Here is a 22671-nt window from a genome sequence, read left to right as displayed (position 1 = left end):
TTGATAGTCTCAGCCAATCCTATAGGAAAGCATTGTGATCGGCTGAGAGAATCACTTCTGATTATGTCAGCCAAGCAGGCAAATCAGGGGCAGAGTCGCCAGCAGCAACAAACTGGAATAAAAATGTGTTTTTTATTCCTGATATTTAGGAAGGCAAGTGGGGGGGGGGGGGGGGGGGGGTAGATGGTGGTTTTAACACTATATGGTCAGGAATACCCTGACCCTATAGTGTTCCTTTAACTATAAGAAAACAGAGTTGAAAGTCACAGCCATTTCCTGCATTTCCTTAAATTTCAGCGAGTTCTGCCCAGAGCAGGAAGTGGCTCATCCAATCAGGAGATTTTCATAAAGTTCACAAGATGATTATCTCACACCCGCCTGCTCGACAGGGATCTATATAGTATTTAGTTCAGTACTTTGCAGCAATGCTTTTCACAACATGTGCACCGTTTGTCCACTATGTTCACGGCTTTGTGAATGGAGCTGTATACTGTGATTGCCCAACATGGCTGCACATGATGTACACAGCTCAGGCTCTTTCACAGAACCTATCAGGGAAGCTTGATAATTGAAGATATCAGCCTTATACCTGCAGTGATTTTTGCAAAGTATAAAAGTAAATTTACACACAATAACAGTGCCCACAGTAAAAAAAAAAAATTAAAAAAAATTACATTTAGTAATTTTACAATTAACAATTTTTACAAGCTAAACGTAAAACATTGGTTGAAAAAAACTGAAAGCATAAGACATATAGACAATAGAAGATATAATTTGAGGACTTTCCTCTGTGTGGAAGGTCTCCTGTATACACAAAAGTGCAGAGCGGTTCTGGATTATGTCACAGAACCCTCAATGCAAAAGTGGCAGCTGTCCACACAACAATCTGAAGCTTCTATGTAACTGGCATCAACTAAAAGGCAAAAACTAAGAGGGTGGCTTGGTAAGGTGCCTCAACCCAGCAAATATGAAAATATACTAGAGTAATCAAACTGGTACTATGATTAGCTTGATAACTTTGTTATAAACATTACCTGTCAACTTGGTGCAACAATAAGGTATCACTGAGGATTCCGCTGAATCTTCTCCTTTATTCCATATTATTTGCACTTTCTGAATGCACATTCTGCCGTATCATTAAATGTTACTCCAAATTAAATTAAATCTTTTTCCATTTCATCCCTTTCTACTTTCTATAATCACTTCTCCAGAATGTGTGTTACTTTTACAAAAAGAACAAAACGTTCAAATGAGAAATAAACCTCTCCCGTTCTGTTTTCCTTGCACGATGGAAGTGATGGTTTAGCATCCTTTAGAGTAAAAACAAGTTTGTAGATACAGTTTACTTTCTAAATGAGATTAAGCCTAATGCCATTTCAAGCATTTAGCAAACGTACAATCACAACGATGATAAAGTGTGCAAAATATTTTTGCTAGAATGTGTTATGTACTTTTGAGAAAATTCTATATCTTACTATTAGTGTGTGAAACATTTCTTGTACATAATGTACTATAACTAAAAAATCATCATCATGTGATATATATGTAGTGGAAGGTCCTACAATATCACTTTTAAAAATGGCTGCCGGTATTACACACTTTACTCCTAAAACCAGTAACAAACCAATGGCACCAGTTGGAAAGAACATTTGTGCAGCCAAACTACATTCCTTACTAGCATAACATTCATTTAATAATGGAATATTTGATTGCACTCAAGTCAATAAATGTCAAGAAGAGTTAAAGTAGCTCTGAAACGGTCAGGGGTCTTTTCATAATTTGCAAAAAACTCAGATGGTGACTTTGCTGCTAGGTGTCCGGTAACGGCAGCCGGGAGATATCCCACAAAGACGCCGCCACGCTTTTCAGCTGCCAGGAACCCACATCAGCGCTGTATTCTTGTGCAAGCAAGAGATGTAGTTGTTATGGTGCTCAGAGTGTTATTTAATATAGATGTCAGGCTGAAACTAGACAACTGCATTGTATAGGGCACTGAACACTACTATTACAGCCTAAAATAATTATCTGACAAACCCAATGGCTTACTAAGATGCGTCATAATTCATTACAATGTATTTGTGTATGAATAACATATCCAATTACATTGACAAGTAATATATGTGCGGAAGAGACAGCTATTCCACACCATGCTTGAGAGAGGTTTTAAAGGCAATAAACTCATATTTGGGAAATATTGGGCACTTAGTGCTTTGTCATTTAGCTTGGGGATCCACATGTGACATGTGAATATCTGGGCACATCATATTTCTAGCCAGGAACTCTAACCAATAAACTTAGTGTAGCGGCACTGCCTTCCACAACCAATGATGGAGACTTTTCGGCGCAGGGGGGAGTTTAACGAAGGCCTTTTCCAGCTATTTCTTTTCTAACCGGCACACTGGGAAAATGCTTGCAAACGTTTGACGAGTTACTTCACTTGAGTATTTCAGTTTGTTAAACTAAATTAATACACGACTATGCAGAGCGATCTACTTGTGCAGTCTGTGCTAATACTACTAATAAAATAGTTTGTATAATGTATTTTTGTTCTCTTCTTTTGAGCGACTGCTGTATACGATTTTATTTTGTTTTGGTTATATCGCATATATTTATAGACACACATACACAATTTATTGTATAGACAGGCACGCACAGAGTGAGCAATACCTATGCAATGGCAAATAAATAAAAGGATCAGCACAATAACCTTGTGTTCTATTAGGATATGATGTTTATTTGGACAGAAAGAATATACTCACTGTAAGTACAATTCTCACCAAGAACACCATACACCTGTGAGGACCTCCCACGGAGTTAGAAAAATAATTAGGTGGGAATAAGCGACAGCCTGCAAGACAATTCTGCTAAAAGCTGCATTTACTAATGCAGAATCACAGAGTCTTTATTGGCAGACAACAGTGAGAACAATGGGCAATGTAGTCACCCTACAATTATCCTCCAGGGAAGCTTCCATAGGGCATGAAATTGCTACTGCTCCCCTAGAACTGGCTTTCAGCGCACACTGTGAGTGGTTTACTTTAGGTACCATATTCTTCTGTGATAAGCCATGGCACGCCATCTGGCTATAGATGACTGTACAATACACATATAGTGTTTTCATAGAGGTGCTTTATCATATTTCTTTCTTCTGTGATAAAACACATCTGTTTAGATATATGACAATACAAGTAATTTTAATATATTCTGTTTATTCCTTTAATATTTGGATTAGAGTTTTTGTAACTTGAAGCATGGACAGTCAGGCCCACAAAGTGAATTTCTATATTTAGTCAAATTAGAAAAACAAAATATGCTTTTAATTGGTCAATATTGAAGTAAAAATGTGACTTTCACGTCTCTACAGGTCATACATTAGTGAATTACCCTAGCAGAATTGCTTATACATTGACATTTATCAATTTGGGAATTCAACAGGGTAAATTTGGCCTTAAAATGAAGTAGGATGTCCTATTTCATTTTAGCTTTACCATTTGGCTAGAATAAATGGAATATTAATTACCAGCAGCCAGTTACAACACAGGGCACCAAGTGACTGCACTAAAAGTGCATTGCACAGAAAAACAGACACTGCTAAGTACAATACAGCATTCTGGGCATTTGTATTTCGTAACCTTCCTGCTAAGATACAGCGAGATCATTTCCTTGGCAGAGGAAGCTGGTAGTCTCCATTTGACTTGAGCACAGAAATATTCTGATTTAAAAATGGAAAACCAAACTGCAAATCTAAGGCCAAAACAGTCAAGATGGAAAAGGGGCTGGACTGGAGTACTCTTCCAAATATGCAATTTTTTCCTAAAATTTTCCATTTCTCTTTCTCAAATTGCACTTTGGCAAATAAAACTCATTATAGTGTCTCAAAAAGTCACCCCATGTTCCCTCTCAGATGAAGTTACTTTGTTACCACAACATGCGGTGACATTCATGAGTATTGAGGTTTAAAAGCTATGGCTGTGTGGGTTTGAAAGGTGAGATTTACTAACTTTTCTGCCCTCACTGTGCCGGCCTCCGTCCTGCCACTCCTCCTCCTTGGCTGCGATCGTCAGTGTAAATGATCTCACCAATCAAATGTTTCCCCACAGGGAGGGCGGAAGTGCCACTAGTGGCTATTTGGAAGACAGCCACTAAAGGCATGTAAATTCTGAAATCCTTTCAGTTGCAGGCTTCTTTGAACTGGCCTGGATGCCTATAAAGTCCCTTCAACTACTTCCACTATGTGATGACTGGATTTCATTAAAATTCTAGAGATTTTCTTATCCTGTTTTCTGCTTCTAATAACAAATCGGGAATGAAAGCCCATGGAGTTTCAACTCTCCTACCCAATGATCAGTGAGAATCTACGGCAGAGGTTGTAGAAGCACAAATGAAAAGGGACAAAAAGTAAGGAAACTATTGATACTCTTTTTTCCTAATTCACATGTTCAATTACAGAGTAATCAAAGCACAAGGAGAACATTTGGACCCACCAAGGACCATGTAGGTCTTCCATCATGAATTACAAGTCACAGAGGAGATCCACTGACATGCATCACAGATCCATAAACTGGCAAGAATTATCACAAGCCTTTTAAAAGGAATGGGGACACAGGTTTATACTGCAGTAAAAAGGGAATCATGTTGGCATACAAGACTATGTTTATCTGCAATTAAAATCCAATTTAAGGCTTCACTGTTTATCGGCCATTGACAGCAGGTCTTGTGAAAGCCATTGTGATATTTTAATGTTCAAGAAAACGAACATCCTATTTTTAAAGCTAAAACCAAAAAAATATATATTTTTTTTTGTAAACAATTCCCCAGCTCCTTATTCAACAATAAAAAAGTTGTCTTTTTTTTTTTGCCAAATGCTAGCAATATAATCAACGTTTCAGAGAAGAGATTAGAGCCTCACTAAGCATTCTTAGCAATACCACAATTATAGTTTTTAAAACGGAGGCACAAGGATGTAAACTATTCATTTGTGGAGACATCTAAAAATACTGTTTGCTCAAGACCAAGTTGTGAGCTTCTGATACAAAGGCAACAATTGAAGTATTTTTAACCAGATCCTATTTCTAACAAGCCGTACTAGCCATTTAGGAAGCAAATGCAATGATTTCTCATTATTTATTTATTTTTAAAACTGGGCTTAAATTGTGGGATTTTGACTGCAATTACAGATTATAACATGGAAAGTGATTTCAAATATCAGCTGTAGATACACATTAGTAATGATAACAAACAACATACATCACTAATAATAATAATAATACATATATTCTATAATGATTTGCATACTTTACTCTTTGCTAATTTAAACTAGACACTCATTCTATTTTGATCTAAACATACAATCGCATTAATATTGCATTAATGATCGTTACAGAAAAAAGTAAAAAAACAACAACTGTAATCTCATTTTCTGTCATACATAGCACCTATTTACTATGGTTTAAAAAAACACAACAAAAAAAAAACAACATATTAAAGAAAATGTAGCGAAGCCGTATCTGAATTACAGAGGTATACGACCTTTTCATTGTACAGTTTATTGCTAAATATGGAGTATCTTAGATTCTAAGTACTTAAAGGGATACTGTAGTGCCAGGAATACAAAGCTGTATTCCTGGCACTATCGATCCCTCTGCCTCCACCCTTCCCGGGTAAATAAAGGGTTAAAAACCCTTTATTTACTTACCTTATCACAGCGTGACACAGGGCGTGACGACGTCCAGCGTCGGATAATGGACCAAAAGTCAGTTACGATTCTGGAAGCGCCCCCTGTCTGGTAGACAGCCACATAGGGAAGACTTAGGGATGCAATGTAAACATTGCAGTTTCTCTGGAACTGCAATGTTTTACATTACAACACTAGGTTCAAGAGGGACAACACAGCACCCTGACCACTTCAATTAGCTAAAGTGGTCTGGGTGCCTACAGTGTCCCTTTAAGCAAAGATGGATGCTCTCAGTTGCAGGACAAAGATTTATGGATTTCCACATAATTTTATTGTTCACGTATTCGTTAAGTACCGTATATACTCGAGTATAAGAAGAGTTTTTCAGCACATTTTTTGTGCTGAAAAACTCCCACTCGTCTTATACTCGAGTGAGTGTCTGTATTATGGCAATTTTCATTGCCGTAATACAGACTGGGGGGAGAGGGGGGCTGGCAGAGCTGTAACTTACCTTCACCGCAGCTCCTGTCAGCTCCCTTCTCTCTCCTCCGTCCGTGCAGCTCCCAGGTCGGCTTCCTCTGCAACTCTCGCGAGAGCCGCGGGGTCAGAGCGTTGCCACGGGTTACCGTGGCAACGCTCCGCGCGGCCGCGAGAGTTGCAGAGGAAGCTGACCTGGGAGCTGCACGGACGGAGGAGAGAGAAGGCAGCTGACAGGAGCTGCTGTGAAGGTAAGTTATAGCTTCCTGACAGCCCCCCTCCTACAGCCCATCCACTGGACCACCAGGGAGTGAGAGCCCCCCTCCCTGGCCAGCTAACAGGCAGGGAGGGGGGACGAAAAAATAAAAATATTAATAAAACAAATAAGAAAAAAAAATATTAAAATAATAACAAAAAAAATAATACAATTAATAATAAATTAAAAAAAATAATTACCTAAAAAAAATAAAAAAAATATTAAGATAATAATTAAATAATAATTAATAAAATGCCCAACCCCCACACTGCACTGCATTCATTATACACACTCATATACACTGCACTCATATACACACACTACACTCATACACACACTGCATACACACTGCACTCATACACACTGCACTGCATTCATTATATACACACTGCATTCATACACACACTGCATTCATACACACACACACACTGCACTCATACACACACACTGCACTCATACACACACTGCACTCATACATACACACTGCACTCATACATACACACTGCACTCATACACACACTGCACTCATACATACACACTGCACTCATACATACACACTGCACTCATACATACACACTGCACTGCATTCATTATACACACACTGCACTCCATTCATTATATACACACTGCACTCCATTCATTATATACACACTGCACTCCATTCATTATATACACACTGCATACACACACACTGCATTCATATACACACTGCATTCATTATATACACACGCTGTAAATAAATATTCAGTTAATATAATTTTTTTAGGATCTAATTTTATTTAGAAATTTACCAGTAGCTGCTTCATTTCGAACCCTAGTCTTATACTCGAGTCAATACATTTTCCCAATTTTTGGGGGTAAAATTAGGGGCCTCGGCTTATATTCGGGTCGGCTTATACTCGAGTATATACGGTATATGGAAAATGTAAACCTTTTATTAAAAAATCCTAGGAAGTGACACCAACCATTTAAACAGTAGAAGTCCTTCAAAATTCTAAACTGAAATAGACCGTCACATGTTGCCATGCATTCACGATGACTTTGTGATGTTCATTGGTTAAACTGATTATTGCTTTAAAATTTAGAGAAGGAAAACACATAATTTTGCCTACACATGTAGGTTAGTTATTGATGTTGCATCACAAAACTTTTTTTTTTTTTTTTTTTTTTAAAGTGTCCGTTTACTCACTTCTCCTAAGGCTTCATATCGCTTCTGGTTCCATCTATGTAAGTCTTCTCGAAAGTTAAACACAAAAGGCTCCCCGGTTTTAATATGTCTTAGCTGTCCCACTGAAATAAAACATTTTGCAGTTTGGTATTTATTTTTCAATTAAACATATTTGTAACAAATTAAAATGGAAAAAAAATAAAGGAAGCAAGCTCTAAAACAAACGACAAAACCTGGATATATGTAGAATTACAATTTAACAATGGTACTCTACACGTCGAAAATAGTTAACGTAGTTTTCTTTTTTTTTTTTTTTTTTTCCCTTAAACTAAACTACTCCATGTTTCTAACTTTCAAGATGAATTTTCAGAGAGTAACATGGTTATAGAAATTCATCTTCCTGCAGAACCACAAATCCACCTCTACATCCAAGGGTTTATGTATCATCAAAGGAGTATTTCCCTTTATGATATTTGAGAGCCATTAAACACATCTACAGGACACTTTGGACAACTGTTTAATTTATCATTAGCCTCAATGTGTTGGGAACCATACCAGTGGGTGTGAGGCTTACATCCTATCGGTGGAAGTTCTAAATTTTTCTCTGCCTCTATGGGTAGGATTAATGCAAACACTACATTTTTGTCTCTATGGATGATCCTTTGTGGACTGGTGTTTTTCCACACCCCAACTTTCCTTAAGGTTGCGTGGCTTTGGTATGTGGTCTTTCTGAAAATTACAGCACCACCTCTTCAACTCACTGAATCAATTCTCAATTATTATTATTTTTTTGTAACAAAACTCGTACTCCGCTTTTGAGAAAGCTAGTCAAACACTATGGCCGAGGGAAAAGAAATAAAACACTGAAGGTATGTCCATTCTTTCACAGCTAGATTCCAGTCTTGGAAAAGCAGATGAGGGATCGTTCAGTTGTTCAGCTTTCGGGACATAATTGGCATGGAAAAATTTATTTTTTTGGCAGAATTAGATATTGGTTAATATTGAATCTTCCAAAAAAAAAAACATTTTTTTTGGCAGCTTCCCTCTCAAAAAAATCCAGAGTTCAGTAGACACAGCTGAATACCTGGAGTCAATGCTGACAATATCAGGAGACATCGATGAAAAATAATGAGGTCTGAAGGATGGCACGGAGAGGCTCAGTTTACAAACTCAAAACACTTGGTCAAAAACACGTTATTAAAAATAATTCTACTTGGGAGTATTTAACAGTTCTGCTTTCATATTACAAAATGCAGCGCCTCTCAAAAATATTCTGCTAAGCTAGATTTATTACGCTGACCCTGCAATGAACTCCGTGAAGGGAAACTTTAAAGACAACATTCTAATGAATAAATGAAAGTGCAATTATTTAAATTACGCAGTGCAAGTCAGAGCTTGTAATCGATCTTTCGTTTTGCTTCACACACAAATTATTATATTATATACACACATATATGCAAACAAAAAAAGTTAGAGGTGTATTTGGGCGCTTCTTGGGATATATATAGGGTGTGCATTACCTTTTTATAAGGACTTTTTATTTTGTGGTAGTGTATATTATACCAACTGCCTACATATGTCCTATTTTTTATTATTATTGTTTTAATAAATTTTCTACTATTGCCAAGATCCTGCCTCTGGAATATTTTCGAAGCCAATTACTGGCACCCCTGCGCTGGTACGGCTCTACACTTGTGAGTTGACATCTCATATTTTATTTTAAATCATATTATCATACAGATTTCACTGTGTATTGCAATGTCTGTTTTTTATAGATTTTTCAAGGAAGAATTGTATTGTTACTACTAGACGCTACTATTGGGAAGTATACCGTAAGTGTCTCACTGGGTGTTGTATTTGTGTGGTAATCTGATTATCACGTATTTTTGTCATACACACACACACACATATATATATATATATACACACCCACTAAAAGAAATAATGAAATTATGACAGTAAATTATTCACCCATTTAGTTTGTCAACTTCCTATCTAAATGCACAAAAGTTATTAATTATTTCAAACATGACATGTATGTGTCCGTTTAGATATATTCTTTATAATATCTATCTAAAATAACTTACACCACACCAAGGGCAGTTTTTTTTTTGTTTTTTTTTGATGTGGAGCTCTACCACCAATAAATATATATATATATATATATATATATATATATATATATATATATATATATATACACACACACACATACATACACACACACTTCACTGAATTTTTTTTTACCACAGAAAAGGGAGTGAGCAAAGGTCAGTGCAACAAGAGGGAACTCAAATGTCACACACAAACTGATTATTATTCTAAGGATTATAGGTTTTCTTTTACAGATCCATATCAACCAAATGAAATATGTATACACTGATCAACCAAAACATTAAAACCACCTGCCTAATATGTAGAACACCTCGTGCTGCTAAAGCAGCTATAATGCATCAAGGCATTAGCAGGGGATCCTTAAAGTCATGCAAGTTGGCAGTCTTCTTCCATTGCTCCATGGGCCAGTTCTGATGCTTATGCCTCCATTTATATTCAGAGAAGCCACAATAATAATATATCACTTACATTCATTGAAAGCATATTCAAAGCCCTCCAAGGTGTCTGGGAACTCAAGAGGTGGTTCATCCTTTTTCATCAGCTCATCCAGGTCTATTCTAGAGAGCAGATCTAAACATAAACATGAATATTAGAATACATTAAACATATAAAGTCATGGTGACATAATTTGCAACAATTAAAACACCAAATATCAGAAGATTGTGACATTATTATTATTGCCATTTATATAGCGCCAACAGATTCCATAGCGCTTTACAATATGATGAGAGGGGAGATATAACTATAAATAGGACAATTACAAGAAAACTTACAGGAACAATAGGTTGAAAAGGACCCTGCTCAAACGAGCTTACAGTAAATCAAATAGTTACACACCAATATACTTTAAACATTTTCAGTCAAGCCATTTTTTTTTAATAAATGTTTTAATAAACAGTTCAAACCCAACCAGTGATGTGAATATGATGTGCTTAAAGCTACACCTGGGCACTCTCATGGTACTTACTCCCATGTCTACATAAGGGAGAGAGCTTGCATAGAGCTTTCAAGGCTGATATATATTAAAGGGAGTAGAGGATTTGCAAAATGGTACTTTAGCTCTGGCTAAACACCAGCTTTTCATCGCTTTTAAGCACAACTTGGCAGCAAATATTATGTGGCTTGGAACACTATGGGGAAGCACTCATGAAAATCTCAAGAGCCAGGTGGGGGACATACCCGTGATATCGGCCTCCTACTGTCACAACCGTGTAGGCCTAAATTTAATACTAACCAAGGCTCTACATCGGTCTCGGACGACGAGGACCAAGAGCCAGAAGAGACACCATTTCAACTGCGTAGTGGCCATAAACTCTTAATACAAGGCTTTCATCTCTTCCGAGATGGCGGTGCTAAAGGATGACCTGAGCATGCTGTCAGGTAAGGGCCCAAAGGAGGACATCCATGGCTTTGGAATTAAACAGGATTCAATTGAAGCCCAACTACAAGAAGTAACTATTGTGTGTACATCTGAGTGTTAAGGTTGGACAACTAGAAAATATCACAAGACATCGTAATTTGAAGGTACGAAATATCCCCGACATCATAGAACCTGGTGAATTGTCACAGTTTACTAGGAGGTTATTCTCTGTTTCTTTGACTCCCAAACAGGCTAAGGGATTATCACTGGAAGGACTTTACTGCCTACCAGGGCGACCTAACAACAAATCCTCTGTACCTATAGATGCAATCCTGTGTTTGAAGACACTTAATGATAAGGAGGTATTTTTTAAAAGTAATCAATGGCCACATACATTTTTCACAGATTTAAACCACTCAAAACTACAATGGCCTGCATCTCTAAAAGGGTTGACCTCACAACTACGATCTGCTGCTAATCCACACAAATGGGGGTTCCCACTGGCCTTTGTAGTAGAAAGAATTGGCCACTGTTATAGGCCGACTTCCTTGTTGGATGCGGTCTCACCATTCCTGCACACTCTTTGGGACTTGATGCTCTTACTACCTCTCAGACAACCTTTAGGACTACCAACCAGTTAGACGTGGATAGTGTTGTGGGTTTTTGCTCCAGGCTGTAATGGTCCAGAAGACCCCGGCCAGACGCACGAAGAGTGTGCCTCTATTCATGTTTCTTATGTTTTACTTTTCATTTTTAGATGTTTACAATGCTTTTATATTAATGCAATGCAATGTAATATATGACTTCAATAGGTTTTTAGAACAGCAGATGGACATACCCACATAAACCTCTAAATTGCTTATCTCTGTTGACCTATGTGGTTACACATACTGACGCATAGTTAAGTAACAAACCCTACCCAGAGTTCAAGGGTTATTGAACTTCATATTCTTGGAGGTACTTGTACTTGCCTATTACTTTGCCTTAGGCCCTTGATGAAATGCATATTGCCTTATAGACCCATCAGCTAGCCACCAACTCTACTAGACAGCCACTAGAGGTCACTTCCTGATTGAGGACCTCCAGCGTCGCTCATTTCCCCATAGGAAAGCATTGAAATTCGTTTTCAATGCTTTCCTATGGGGATACCTAATGCGGTCTCCTTGGCCGGTGGGCGGGATCAGTCTCGCCCACCGGAATCAGAAGGAGGAGCGGCGCGGAGGAGGAGACAGCGACGACGGACATCGTTGCTGCCTCAGGTAAGTGACTGAAGGGGTTTTCACCCCTTCAGTAACCGGGGATTGGGGGGTGGGAGGGAGAGGGTACTGATTGTTTTCCTGGCACTGGAGTTTCCCTTTAATGAGCGACAGTGATGATTAGCCTAGCCACAGCACTACTCTACTTTAAGACTTTTTTTTGTTTGTATTTGCTCAGTAAAGAATACCGCTGCCTGTAATTTACAGACTAAAGGCCTCTGTGTAGGCCGAAACGTTGCACTTTTTGTTCACATAAACGTGCCTTTCTGCAGCAATCCTGAGTGCCTGGACCTAATTTATTTTATATAATTTACATACTGACACTTTTTCTTTAAAAAAAAACTAAAACTCAAAACAGAGGCTATTACTAGGTGTATAATATGTAATGTCTTGATAATTGGAGCCAATGTATATCAGCTTTTAGGTAATGCGATTTCTTCTATGCCTCAATAAAAAAATAAAAAAATAGTTCAGTTTCGCCATTGGTTCCCCACAATTCCCCCTTTAGTTCATGAGCATTAACACACAATTTATAAACTACCTTTAGGGATCAAGGATGTAGCACCAACAGGTTCAAAAGATTAATGTCTAACGAATCACTGTTTTTTTTAGTCCATGTTTTTATTTTTTTTTCCCATCTTTGTGTTCAGAAACAAAACCCGCCCCAAGGTGAATTTAAAATAGTGGAGTGTTTTCAATTGGTTCTGGTTCATAAAAGGCCAATGACTCATTAAAAGCTAAACAAGATTACACCATATTTGCACTGATTAGGATGAGAAACCTGCATCTGAACACGGAAGAGAAAGCTGTACTTGACCCACTGAACTGACTAAATCCTTCTTAGACTTACAATGGCGGCAATAAGAAGTAAACCATGAGCAGATTAGTTTTTCCCAGGTTCAGCTCATCGACTTGTATCGCAGCGTTGCACATTTTCTCAGTCTTTCATAATTAAATGCATAGCAGAAGCTTAATAAGAAACAGTTTCCGTAGTATATTTGTGAAGATCAGAAAATTCTATTCAGTCTAGGTGTATCACGGGGGTTATTTGTTATAGGACAGAGAAAGCTATCTAAAATCCAGTCAGCGGAGAAATTCAGACTAATCTACAAAACAATGTGAAACAGCCTTCTTTCATATTCTCAGATTAAAGGGTGAGACGTCCGGAGAGTACTCGTATTCTTAGATAATAACTCAAAGTATCATTGATTGTGGTTTACGTCAGGTATGCCAAATGATTTTCCATTTAAAGCAGATTTTGTATTTGTGCACCTCGATAAACGCAACAGCAAGGTGAAGAACATATAAAAATAAATAATAGGAGTCATTTAAGGTACATCAGACAGAAACAAAAATTAATTTTTAAAACTCAAACATTCCATATGACACTATGGCCTCCATTTAATAAGCTTTTCAAATGATTCGATACTGTTTGATAAACTTTTCAAATGAATTATCTACCGAAGTCGCCAGTAAAGTAGTCCTTTATCTTGCAATACTTTACATGGGGTTTGAAATGTTAGCGAAAAGGAAAAATGTATGTTTTCTCTTATACAGTAGGTGTAACAAAATAGATAAATAAAAATGGTCAAACACTGCTTGTATGTATTTGCATGGACCCTGAAGGAATTATTAGCAGTGCAGCTTACTAACTATTGCAACATAGCGTAAAAGGAATGCAAACAAGCATAATGCCCTCATACAGTAAAAGAAGGAGTAAATCATATATTTATAAAATAATGGGTATTGTAATACTTGTTATACGAACAGTGAAACAGCTTGTGTCCATTCACTCCTTCCCCTCCCTGACTGTAGGAATAATATCACCTATTTAAACCTCTTGTACAGTTTAAAAGCAGGGGTAAGCTTACAAGTTCAGCAAACGTCCAAGCATTATATCGTCACTAGTGGTTTTTGGCAGATAAATTAGTTCCTCTACAGGCTGGTAATCATAACTAGACTATACATGAGGGTGAGTGGGGTTTTATAGACAAGATTTCAAAATACACAAAAATGTAAATGTTTATCCTCTAGTTGGATATTAAAGGGGTTAAACAATGTAAAGATTCACTGCATTTACCTGGTCTTTGCAAATGTGATATCCCAAAACTCTTCTTATGTAAATATTTAAAGGAACATACAAGTAGGATACAGGGAAAAGGATTGTAAAGCTTGGAAAACATTGAAATTGAAAGCTGTTGCATTGCTCTGTAAACAAACTTGGTCATTATGCCAGGAAAAAGGAGAAACTAAAAAGAGTACAGTTTTGGTCAAAATAACCAATTTGGAAAATAAATATCTAGATATATTTGTCAAATCACTTGCCTATTTCACACAGCTCAGACGGGTGACATTTGGTCGGCCAAAATATGTAGCAGACAAAACTATTTGATACATACCTTTTAAAGCAGTAGTCTTCTCCTTTTCATCTGGACCTCCTCCTTGCTGGAGCTGTGCCATGTTTACAGAAACCAACCACAAGACAAAAGCCAAGAGAAGAATGGACATCAATCTTCACAAGTTGCCCTGAAATGTACAAAAAAAAGACAAACTTTAGTAGAATTTTATTTAAGGCATTTCAATGTTAGAAACTGTCTGCAGTTCTCCTGACCAAATGTAAAATGAAGTGATATTTTAATATAAATCCAACGACTTAGTCAATGGTCTACCTTTTATTTACACTGAGAATAAATATGTTAACGTGCACATTTAAAGTGGCTCCACCAACCAATTGCATAAGTAAGCAAGTTTATCAATAGATCACTTTTGAACAAATTCAGCTCCTGTAATAAGAGTTCAGCTTAGCATCCCCGAATATGGCAAAGACATTCAGTAGGGTTTAACAACAAATGCTAGGATAAGAATGCATGAAAACATTTGAAGTGACCTTAAAAGCATTTCAAGCTTTATTGAAAGCAAAACCTTGTCTGTTAGAGAAACTAGCATACCAAGTTATTTATAAACATGAAAATATGTCAAAGATGGTTCTACATGACTTTAAGAACCAAGGTCCTTGGGGTTTTCATAAAATAATAAAAAAAATAAAAAAAAGACATGATGTAAACTGCAATGAAATCCTAAAGCAATCAAAAAATACAATAAAAGAGAGACTATTTTGTCTTAAACATCAACTAGATTTTTACTTCATTTTGCAGCAGCAGGCAAGCTACGATGAGCGGCAGGTGGTCGGATAACAGTAGAGTCTGAGCCAATATGGCTGCTCATTGGACATGTGCAAAAATTTATTTTGAAGGCATTCATCCGTATAGAATGCCCTAAAGCCACCAAATAGATTCTGAAATTTTGAACCAAACACGCGCAATACCTATATACGGAAATTATTCAGATGCGGACAATTCAGTTCATATCGTATTAATAAACCAAATCTTCTGAATCAGAATCATTTTCATGTATGGTTATGGAGTGATTTGTGAGGAGAAACACGCAAGTTCGGTGAACTGCTAAAAATCCTGATCCAGTCTTAGCGCTGTTGTGAATCTCATCGTGCAGGAGATTTTTTTATCTAGGGAAATAGCTATTTGGATGTTCCTGCTCTTCTCTTCCATATGTCGTGGAGATCACAGAGTGGAAAGGCATCAACCATTGGAGTCTACACTCTGCAGTTTTACACCCAGCCTGATTGAGAGGCTCAAGTCTATGTGAGTGGGTTACCATTGGGGATTTTATTCAACATGCCCATCCTGTGCATATGTACAAAAGATTTTTATATGTTGATCTTGTCAATTGGGACAGCAGCTTATTTTTTGAGGTTATTGTACGATTCAGTTAGTTTAATTCAAATGCAGAACAACAAAATTTCATAATCAATTCTTTTGGCAGTTTTAAGGCATTCTATTTGGACGAATGCCTTAAAACAAATTTCTACACAGGTCTACTAAGTAAAAAAAAAAATATATATATATATATATATATCTTTTAATTACCAGATTTTACTAATTACATGACGTAAAGTCATGATTTTATAAAGGACACGGAGGCGAATATTATGCTTATCTCTTTCTTTATTATACCTCAGCACCAAAGAGAAGGTATAAGACATTCATAGAAAAATACTTCAGAACAGGTTCTCAAAGGGTTAACACAACATTATACCCTTAACCAATGGGAACAGTCCACATATCCATAACCACCCATGTGACCTTTCCTCTCCCTCTTTCTTTGGTCATGCCAAAGCTGGATACTATAACTTGAGAAGAACAACTGGAAAAACCTATCCATTGTGTCGAATTCTTCCATATAACTGAACTGTAGAAGTTATCCGCGTGAACTGTGGTGACAACTGGTCATCCAAGGCATTGACTGTTGCTCCTCAAGCTGAAATGGGATAGAGAAAAGAAAATGGTAAAGTGTGATCTAGCAACTGTTTGTCACATTGATGGTGACTAATTCCTACTATATTCTTTATCTGTCTACAGACTAAATTGCGTGCTGTATGTAATATAACTTTATCATATATAATCGAATTGAATCTAGACAAGACCCCAACAATGACTCTGCATGCTAAGACATATCGGGTGGGAATTCAACTCTTGTCTTCTAGTTGATATTGAGATGACATACTTACCGGGTGGGCCAATATTCGCCTCTATGTCCTTTATAAAATCATGACTTTACGTCATGTAATTAGTAAAATCTGGTAATTTTATTAAAGGACACGGAGGCTCATATTATGCTAGTTCAAAGCTGTGCAATGACTGTCGATGATACGTGGTCTGTAGGGTGAAAATAGTATTCCTTAAAGGTGGATTCACGGGACCAGTCCGCCGTCCGCAATAGGTCTTCTAATCTGCATCCCAAAGTAAATGCTTTAGACGCCATAGCTCCCCTAGTGGAGTGTGCCCCATATATGGACGTATCTATATTTGCGGGGGTCATTATCCACTTCACCCATCAGGCTATCGTTGTTGAAGATACCGGTTGGTGTGGCGTGTTCATGGCTAGAAACAATTCATGCTGTCTCGGGTTTCTAAATGCCTGTGTCCGTTTCTCATATTCCTTTAGACAGGCTATTGGACATAGGTTTGTGTTGTGAGGGAATGCTGGGTATGATACTGATGAGATTGCTGTTTTAGTACATCTGGAAATGTTGAATGTCACTCCCGTTGGGGTGAACGAGCGTGCATCAATGTCTAGTGCCCGGACGTCCGAGACTCTTTTGCATGATATCAGGCAGAAGAGCATGGCCAGTTTCGCTGATAGTTGCTTCAGTGTGAGGGTAGAGTTCTGTGGCCAACAGTCCAGTAAATTGAGAACTAGGTTCACGTCCCACACCAATGTGTATCTGGGTTGTGTGGGTCTTGCAAATCGAACCCCGCGAAGAGTCTGCCCATCAGTAGGTGTTTCCCTGCTGGGGATCCTTCTATACCCTTGTGTCCGGCGGAGATCGCTGATCTGTATACAGTGATAGTCCGGTACGCTAGGCCTTGGTCGTATAGGAGTGTAAGGAAACATAACAGGTAGTTCACAGGGGCACATACGGGATCCACTTGTTGTTCCATGCACCAACCACTCTGGGCGTTCCAAGCCCTACTGTAGGATCTCCGTGTTCCTGGAGCCCAGGCTCCCGCCAGTAGCTCGAGAGTTGCCTGTGGAACATCTGGCACGACCCAGGGTCCCCGGAAAGGAGCCATGCTAACAACTTGAGTTGACCCTGCATCATCAGTGGATGTGGGTTTCCTTCGGGATCCGAAAGGAGGTGCGGGTGCTCGGGTAGTAGTCTGGGGAGGTCTATGGACATCTCCATGAGTGAAGGGAACCATGGCTGTGCTGTCCAGAATGGTATTATGAGGACCAGGGACGTCCGTGAGCGGTCGAGGTGTACCAATGTTCGTGCCAGTAGCGCGAACGGGGGGAAAGCATACAGTCTTTTGTTCGGCCATGGTTGGAGAAAGGCGTCCATGGCTATCGCTTCTGGATCCGGTCTCCAGCTGAAGAATTCCGGCAGCTGTGTATTCAATCGAGACGCAAACAGGTCCATGTGCATCGGGCCCCATAATGTTTGCAGCCGTAGGAACACTCCGCGATTCAGGCGCCAGTGGCTGGCATCCCGCAGGTGTCTGAAGTTCCAATACGCTACGGTATTCGAGAGTCCCGGAATGTATTCGGCTTGTACCGATATGTTGCATTCCAAGCAAAACTGCCAGAATTCTGTGGCTAGGTCTGCCAAAATTTTGGATCTGGTGCCGCCGAGGCGGTTGATGTATTGCACTGCTGATATGTTGTCCATCCTCAAGATGATGGAGCAATGTGTCGTGGGACCTAAGAGGCTCTTCAGGGCGAATGCACCTGCCATAAGTTCCAGGCTGTTGATGTGCAGTGCTCTTTCTGATTGGGACCATCTTCCGCCTGTGGAGATAGGACCACAATACGCTCCCCAACCCCGTGTGCTGGCATCGGATTCTATTATGCAATCTGGGGCGGTGCCAAAGATTGCTCTGCCATTCCACGCTTCCATGTGTTGCAGCCACCACCTGAGTTCCTCTTTGGCTGTGTGATCGAGTGGCACGGAGTCTGAGTAGGAGTGACCTGAGTGTAGTTGCGCGGCTTTCAGTCTCTGTAGGGCCCTGTAATGCAGAGGTCCCGGGAAAATTGCCTGTATGGAGGCTGAGAGGAGTCCAATTATTCTGGCTAGTTGTCTCACAGTGAGTGTTGGGCGCGCCAATGTTCTGCAAATCTCCCTCTTGATGGTTTTGACCTTTGTGGGCGATAGGCTTAGGGTCCCCTGGACTGCCTCTATAGTGAATCCTAGGAATTCCATGGACTGGGAGGGGATTAGGACCGATTTCTCCCAGTTGATTAGGAATCCCAGGTTGTGCAGGAGCAATATCGCCCAGGATAGGTGCTGTTGAAGTAAGAGGGTATCCTGTGCCATGATCAGCATATCGTCCAAATATATGATCATGCGCACCCCTCTGCTGCGCAGCAGCGCCACCACTGGCTTCAATTGTTTTGTAAAGCACCATGGTGCTGATGATAGGTCGAATGGCAGGCACCAGAATCTCCACGTCTGTGTGTTCCATTGAAATTGGAGGAGGTGATGACACTCCTTTGCGATGGGGATGGTGAGATAGGCATCTTGAAGGTCTAGTTTGACCATCCAATCCCCCAGCCTGAGAAGGTCTCGCAGGCAATGGATCCCCTCCATTTTGAAGTGGTGATAACGTACAAATGCGTTGAGAGGGCGTAGGTTGATCACTGGCCTTACTCCGCCGCCCTTTTTGGGAACCAGGAACAGGTTGCTCAGGAAACCAGGGGAGTGAGGCGCGACTTGGTAGATCACGCCTTTCTCCGTCAGTGCTCTGATTTCCCTCGACACAAGTTCCCTGTCCTGTGGGGTAAACACCATCCGCCGTGGCATTGCTGATTGGATTGGGTTGTGCACAAACTCTATGTGGTACCATAAAACTGTGTTGAGGATCCAGGCATCGGACGTGAGTCTTTGCCATGCCCCGATAAATTGGGATAGTCTGCCCCTCACATATGATGTACAAGAGTGGGGGAAAGGAAGGGTACTTACCATAAGGCCGTCGGCCGTATGTGGCGCCCCGTGTCCTCGGGGTTGCCATGATCTGCCCCTGACTGCGGGATTTCTGGTCTCTGTCTGTGGGACCCTGGATATAGTGGGGCCTCAGTAGCCCCGGTAGGAGCCCTGTGATGGGCAGCTGGACAGACGGCCCCGTGGTCTGCCAGCCCCCCAAAAAACCATTGGTGAAAACACTCGTTTCAGGTTTGTTTGCGCCTTGTCCAGGGCTGTAAATGTGCTCACATAAGTGCCCAACTCTTTTACAAAATTGTCTCCGAAAAGGAGCCTTTAGCCTGCGGTCCAGGCTCAGATATGGCCATATTAACCAATTTTGGGACGATCTTCATGAGGATTGCCTTACGGCTCTCTGTGCTTAGTGCAGCGTTGGAGTTGCTGATGAGGCAAATAGAGCGCTGTGCCCACTCTCTGATAGCCAAGAGGTCCACTGGCGTGCCACCTGAGAGTGCCGCTTCGACCATGTCGAAGATTTTTGCGCTGGGGCCCAAGGAGTCAAGCACCTTGTCCTGGCAGTGGTGCAGGGAGTAATCCAGCCCCTTTTTGGCTTTCCAGCCAGCTTTTCCCATAAACTGGGCAATTTTAGGGTCCACTTGCGGTGTGGCGCAGGCCATATCAGGGACCGTCGGGCGTGGGCATTCCGCCCTGAGTTTATTCCTGGTAGTTTTATCCAGGGGTTTTCTTATCCTGGCCGCTATATATTGGGCCACATGGTCAGCTGGGAACCATTCAGTAGACCTAAGGTGTTGTAGGTCGTCCGGGATAAATAGGGGCTTGCCCTGTGGGTCTAGGATGATGGAGTCATCCTTGGCCACCCTACCCGTGTTGGTTGGTTTGACTGCCAAGCTGCGCTCCGGAGAGGAGTTCTCCGATTCAAAAGAGCCGATTTCCTCGGACTCGCTCAATAACTCCTCAGGGTCCGAATCAGAGCCGGATATCTCTGTTTGGGCTTTTGCCCATTTCCATGCCCTCACCGTTTTTGCCCGGCGGGTGGCTCGTTTACGTGGGGGGCCCCACGTCCTCATTGGTGACAGGACGCAACCGGTTCGTCATGCTCGTTTTGGAGGTGTGTCTGCCCACGTGGTGGGTCTTTTCTGTAGCCTTGCGGCCGCTGAGGGATGCAGGCTTGTCATCTTGGGCCTTAGGGCGGAGGCCGCCAGGGTTGTGGCTAGATGCCAAGATGGCGTTGCTGATGGATTGGGTCAGATTATCTGACATCGCCCCCATCGCCGTGTAGATGGCTTGAGTGACCGATTTGGCCATGGTCGCATCTAGGAGTGAATGGAACTCCTCCGAGTTCAGTTGCTCCATAGATGCCACATCCTCTCCCTGGGGGGAGATTGGACGTGTAGTAGGGGACACGCGGTGTTTGGTGTCCTTACTGGCAGTAGTAGGGGTGGAAACTTCCTGGTCCCTGGAGTGCTGCATTCTAGCCAAAGTACCTGGAGCATGCTGGGACAATAAACTCACAAGCAGTTGGAGCAAGGGTTAATCTGAGTGTACTCAGAGTATATGTGTGTAAACTTGTTATGAGTGTACACAGCAATACTGTCTCTTTAAACCCTATGTGGGGAAATAACAGTAACCCTCCAGTGAGACAGATGGAAAAGAGACTGAAAGAGATCTCAATGAGTGACTCTCTAACAGTGACAGGGCAAGGCACAAGCAAAGGCTGTCAGCTTACCGAGTGTTCCCTCCGGAATTGCCGCAAGGAAGCACTGGCAAGCTGTCAGCCACAGCCAGTAACCAATCCGCGCGTGCGCCCGCCCCTCAGGGCGCAGGGAAAAGCGCGGCAAAAAAGTCCCCGTCAGTGCCGGCAATGATAATGGCCAACGCACTGCGCGACCGCCATTGCGCATGCGTGCGCAGCACCCGGCTGTGAAATACCTGCGCTGGGCAAACAGCCGCAGCGGGGTATTTCTGGGGACAGTGTCGGGTTGCCGGAGGTGAGCAGGTAATAAACTACCCGGTGAGGTGGGGGAGGGAGTGGGTTTGCCGCCGGGGGGGGGGGGCGGGAAACCGTAGAGAGGGATTTTAAATCACAATAAAGCACAAGAAATATACTGACAAGCAATATTTAAAGAAATACATATATAAGAAATACATATGAAGAAAATTACATAACAGGAATATACAAAATCAAGCAAAAAAACAAACATAAGCTCCTCTGAAGTAGAGAGAGCTAAATTGGGTAATACTGAGCTGAGGCAGCAGCAAAGAAAGAGGGAGAGGAAAGGTCACATGGGTGGTTATGGATATGTGGACTGTTCCCATTGGTTAAGGGTATAATGTTGAGAACCTGTTCTGAAGTTTTTTTCTATGAATGTCTTATACCTTTTCTTTGCTGCTGAGGTATAATAAAGAAAGAGATCAGCATAATATGAGCCTCCGTGTCCTTTAATAAAATTATGTTTCACTACATGTAATGCATTTTTAAAAACTGAATTTTTTTTTAATTTGTCGATCGTTATAATACATTTCTTACACAATTTAGCAGAAAGCAGAGACTCAAGCCCGATTTTTCCTACTACATGTTACCATTTTCCATCAGAACCCACTTCTGTTGGTGGCTCATTGAAACCAGCATATTTTTGCGTGTAACAGAAAATATACCCATGGCATCTCAATAGGCATGCACAAAAAGAACCATGTTGGTGGCTTAACCTACCAGGAACTGAAAACCAAAGGATTATTGCATTGATGAGAGAGAGTTTTAGGTAAAATATATCTCCCTTTCCACTCTTTACCCAGACACATGTGAATATGTTACCTTGGGGGATCTTTTTGTGAAAGTAACGTTAAAAAGA

The 22671-nt window shown here is 40.6% G+C and overlaps 1 protein-coding gene across 2 annotated transcripts in view; it reads right to left on the bottom strand.

The window, feature by feature from the left end:
- Positions 1-22671, bottom strand: part of ARB2A (ARB2 cotranscriptional regulator A) — a 395986-nt gene that overhangs the window by 342574 nt on the left and 30741 nt on the right. Inside the window, exons 1-4 of one of the 2 annotated variants that reach the window (XM_063453693.1) lie at positions 15255-15330; positions 14706-14832; positions 10159-10260; positions 7597-7697 (exon numbers count right to left, since the gene is read on the bottom strand). In XM_063453693.1, the coding sequence (XP_063309763.1) occupies positions 7597-7697; positions 10159-10260; positions 14706-14814 (312 nt within the window). In that variant the 5' untranslated portion in view covers positions 14815-14832; positions 15255-15330. Of the gene's footprint in view, positions 1-7596; positions 7698-10158; positions 10261-14705; positions 14833-15254; positions 15331-22671 lie in introns of those variants that run through there. The other variant, XM_063453692.1, reaches the window with a different exon arrangement.

This window comes from Pelobates fuscus, chromosome 5 (assembly GCF_036172605.1).
Source record: "Pelobates fuscus isolate aPelFus1 chromosome 5, aPelFus1.pri, whole genome shotgun sequence".
Classification (NCBI taxonomy): domain Eukaryota; kingdom Metazoa; phylum Chordata; class Amphibia; order Anura; family Pelobatidae; genus Pelobates; species Pelobates fuscus.
This window is presented reverse-complemented; position numbering and strand designations above follow the sequence as displayed.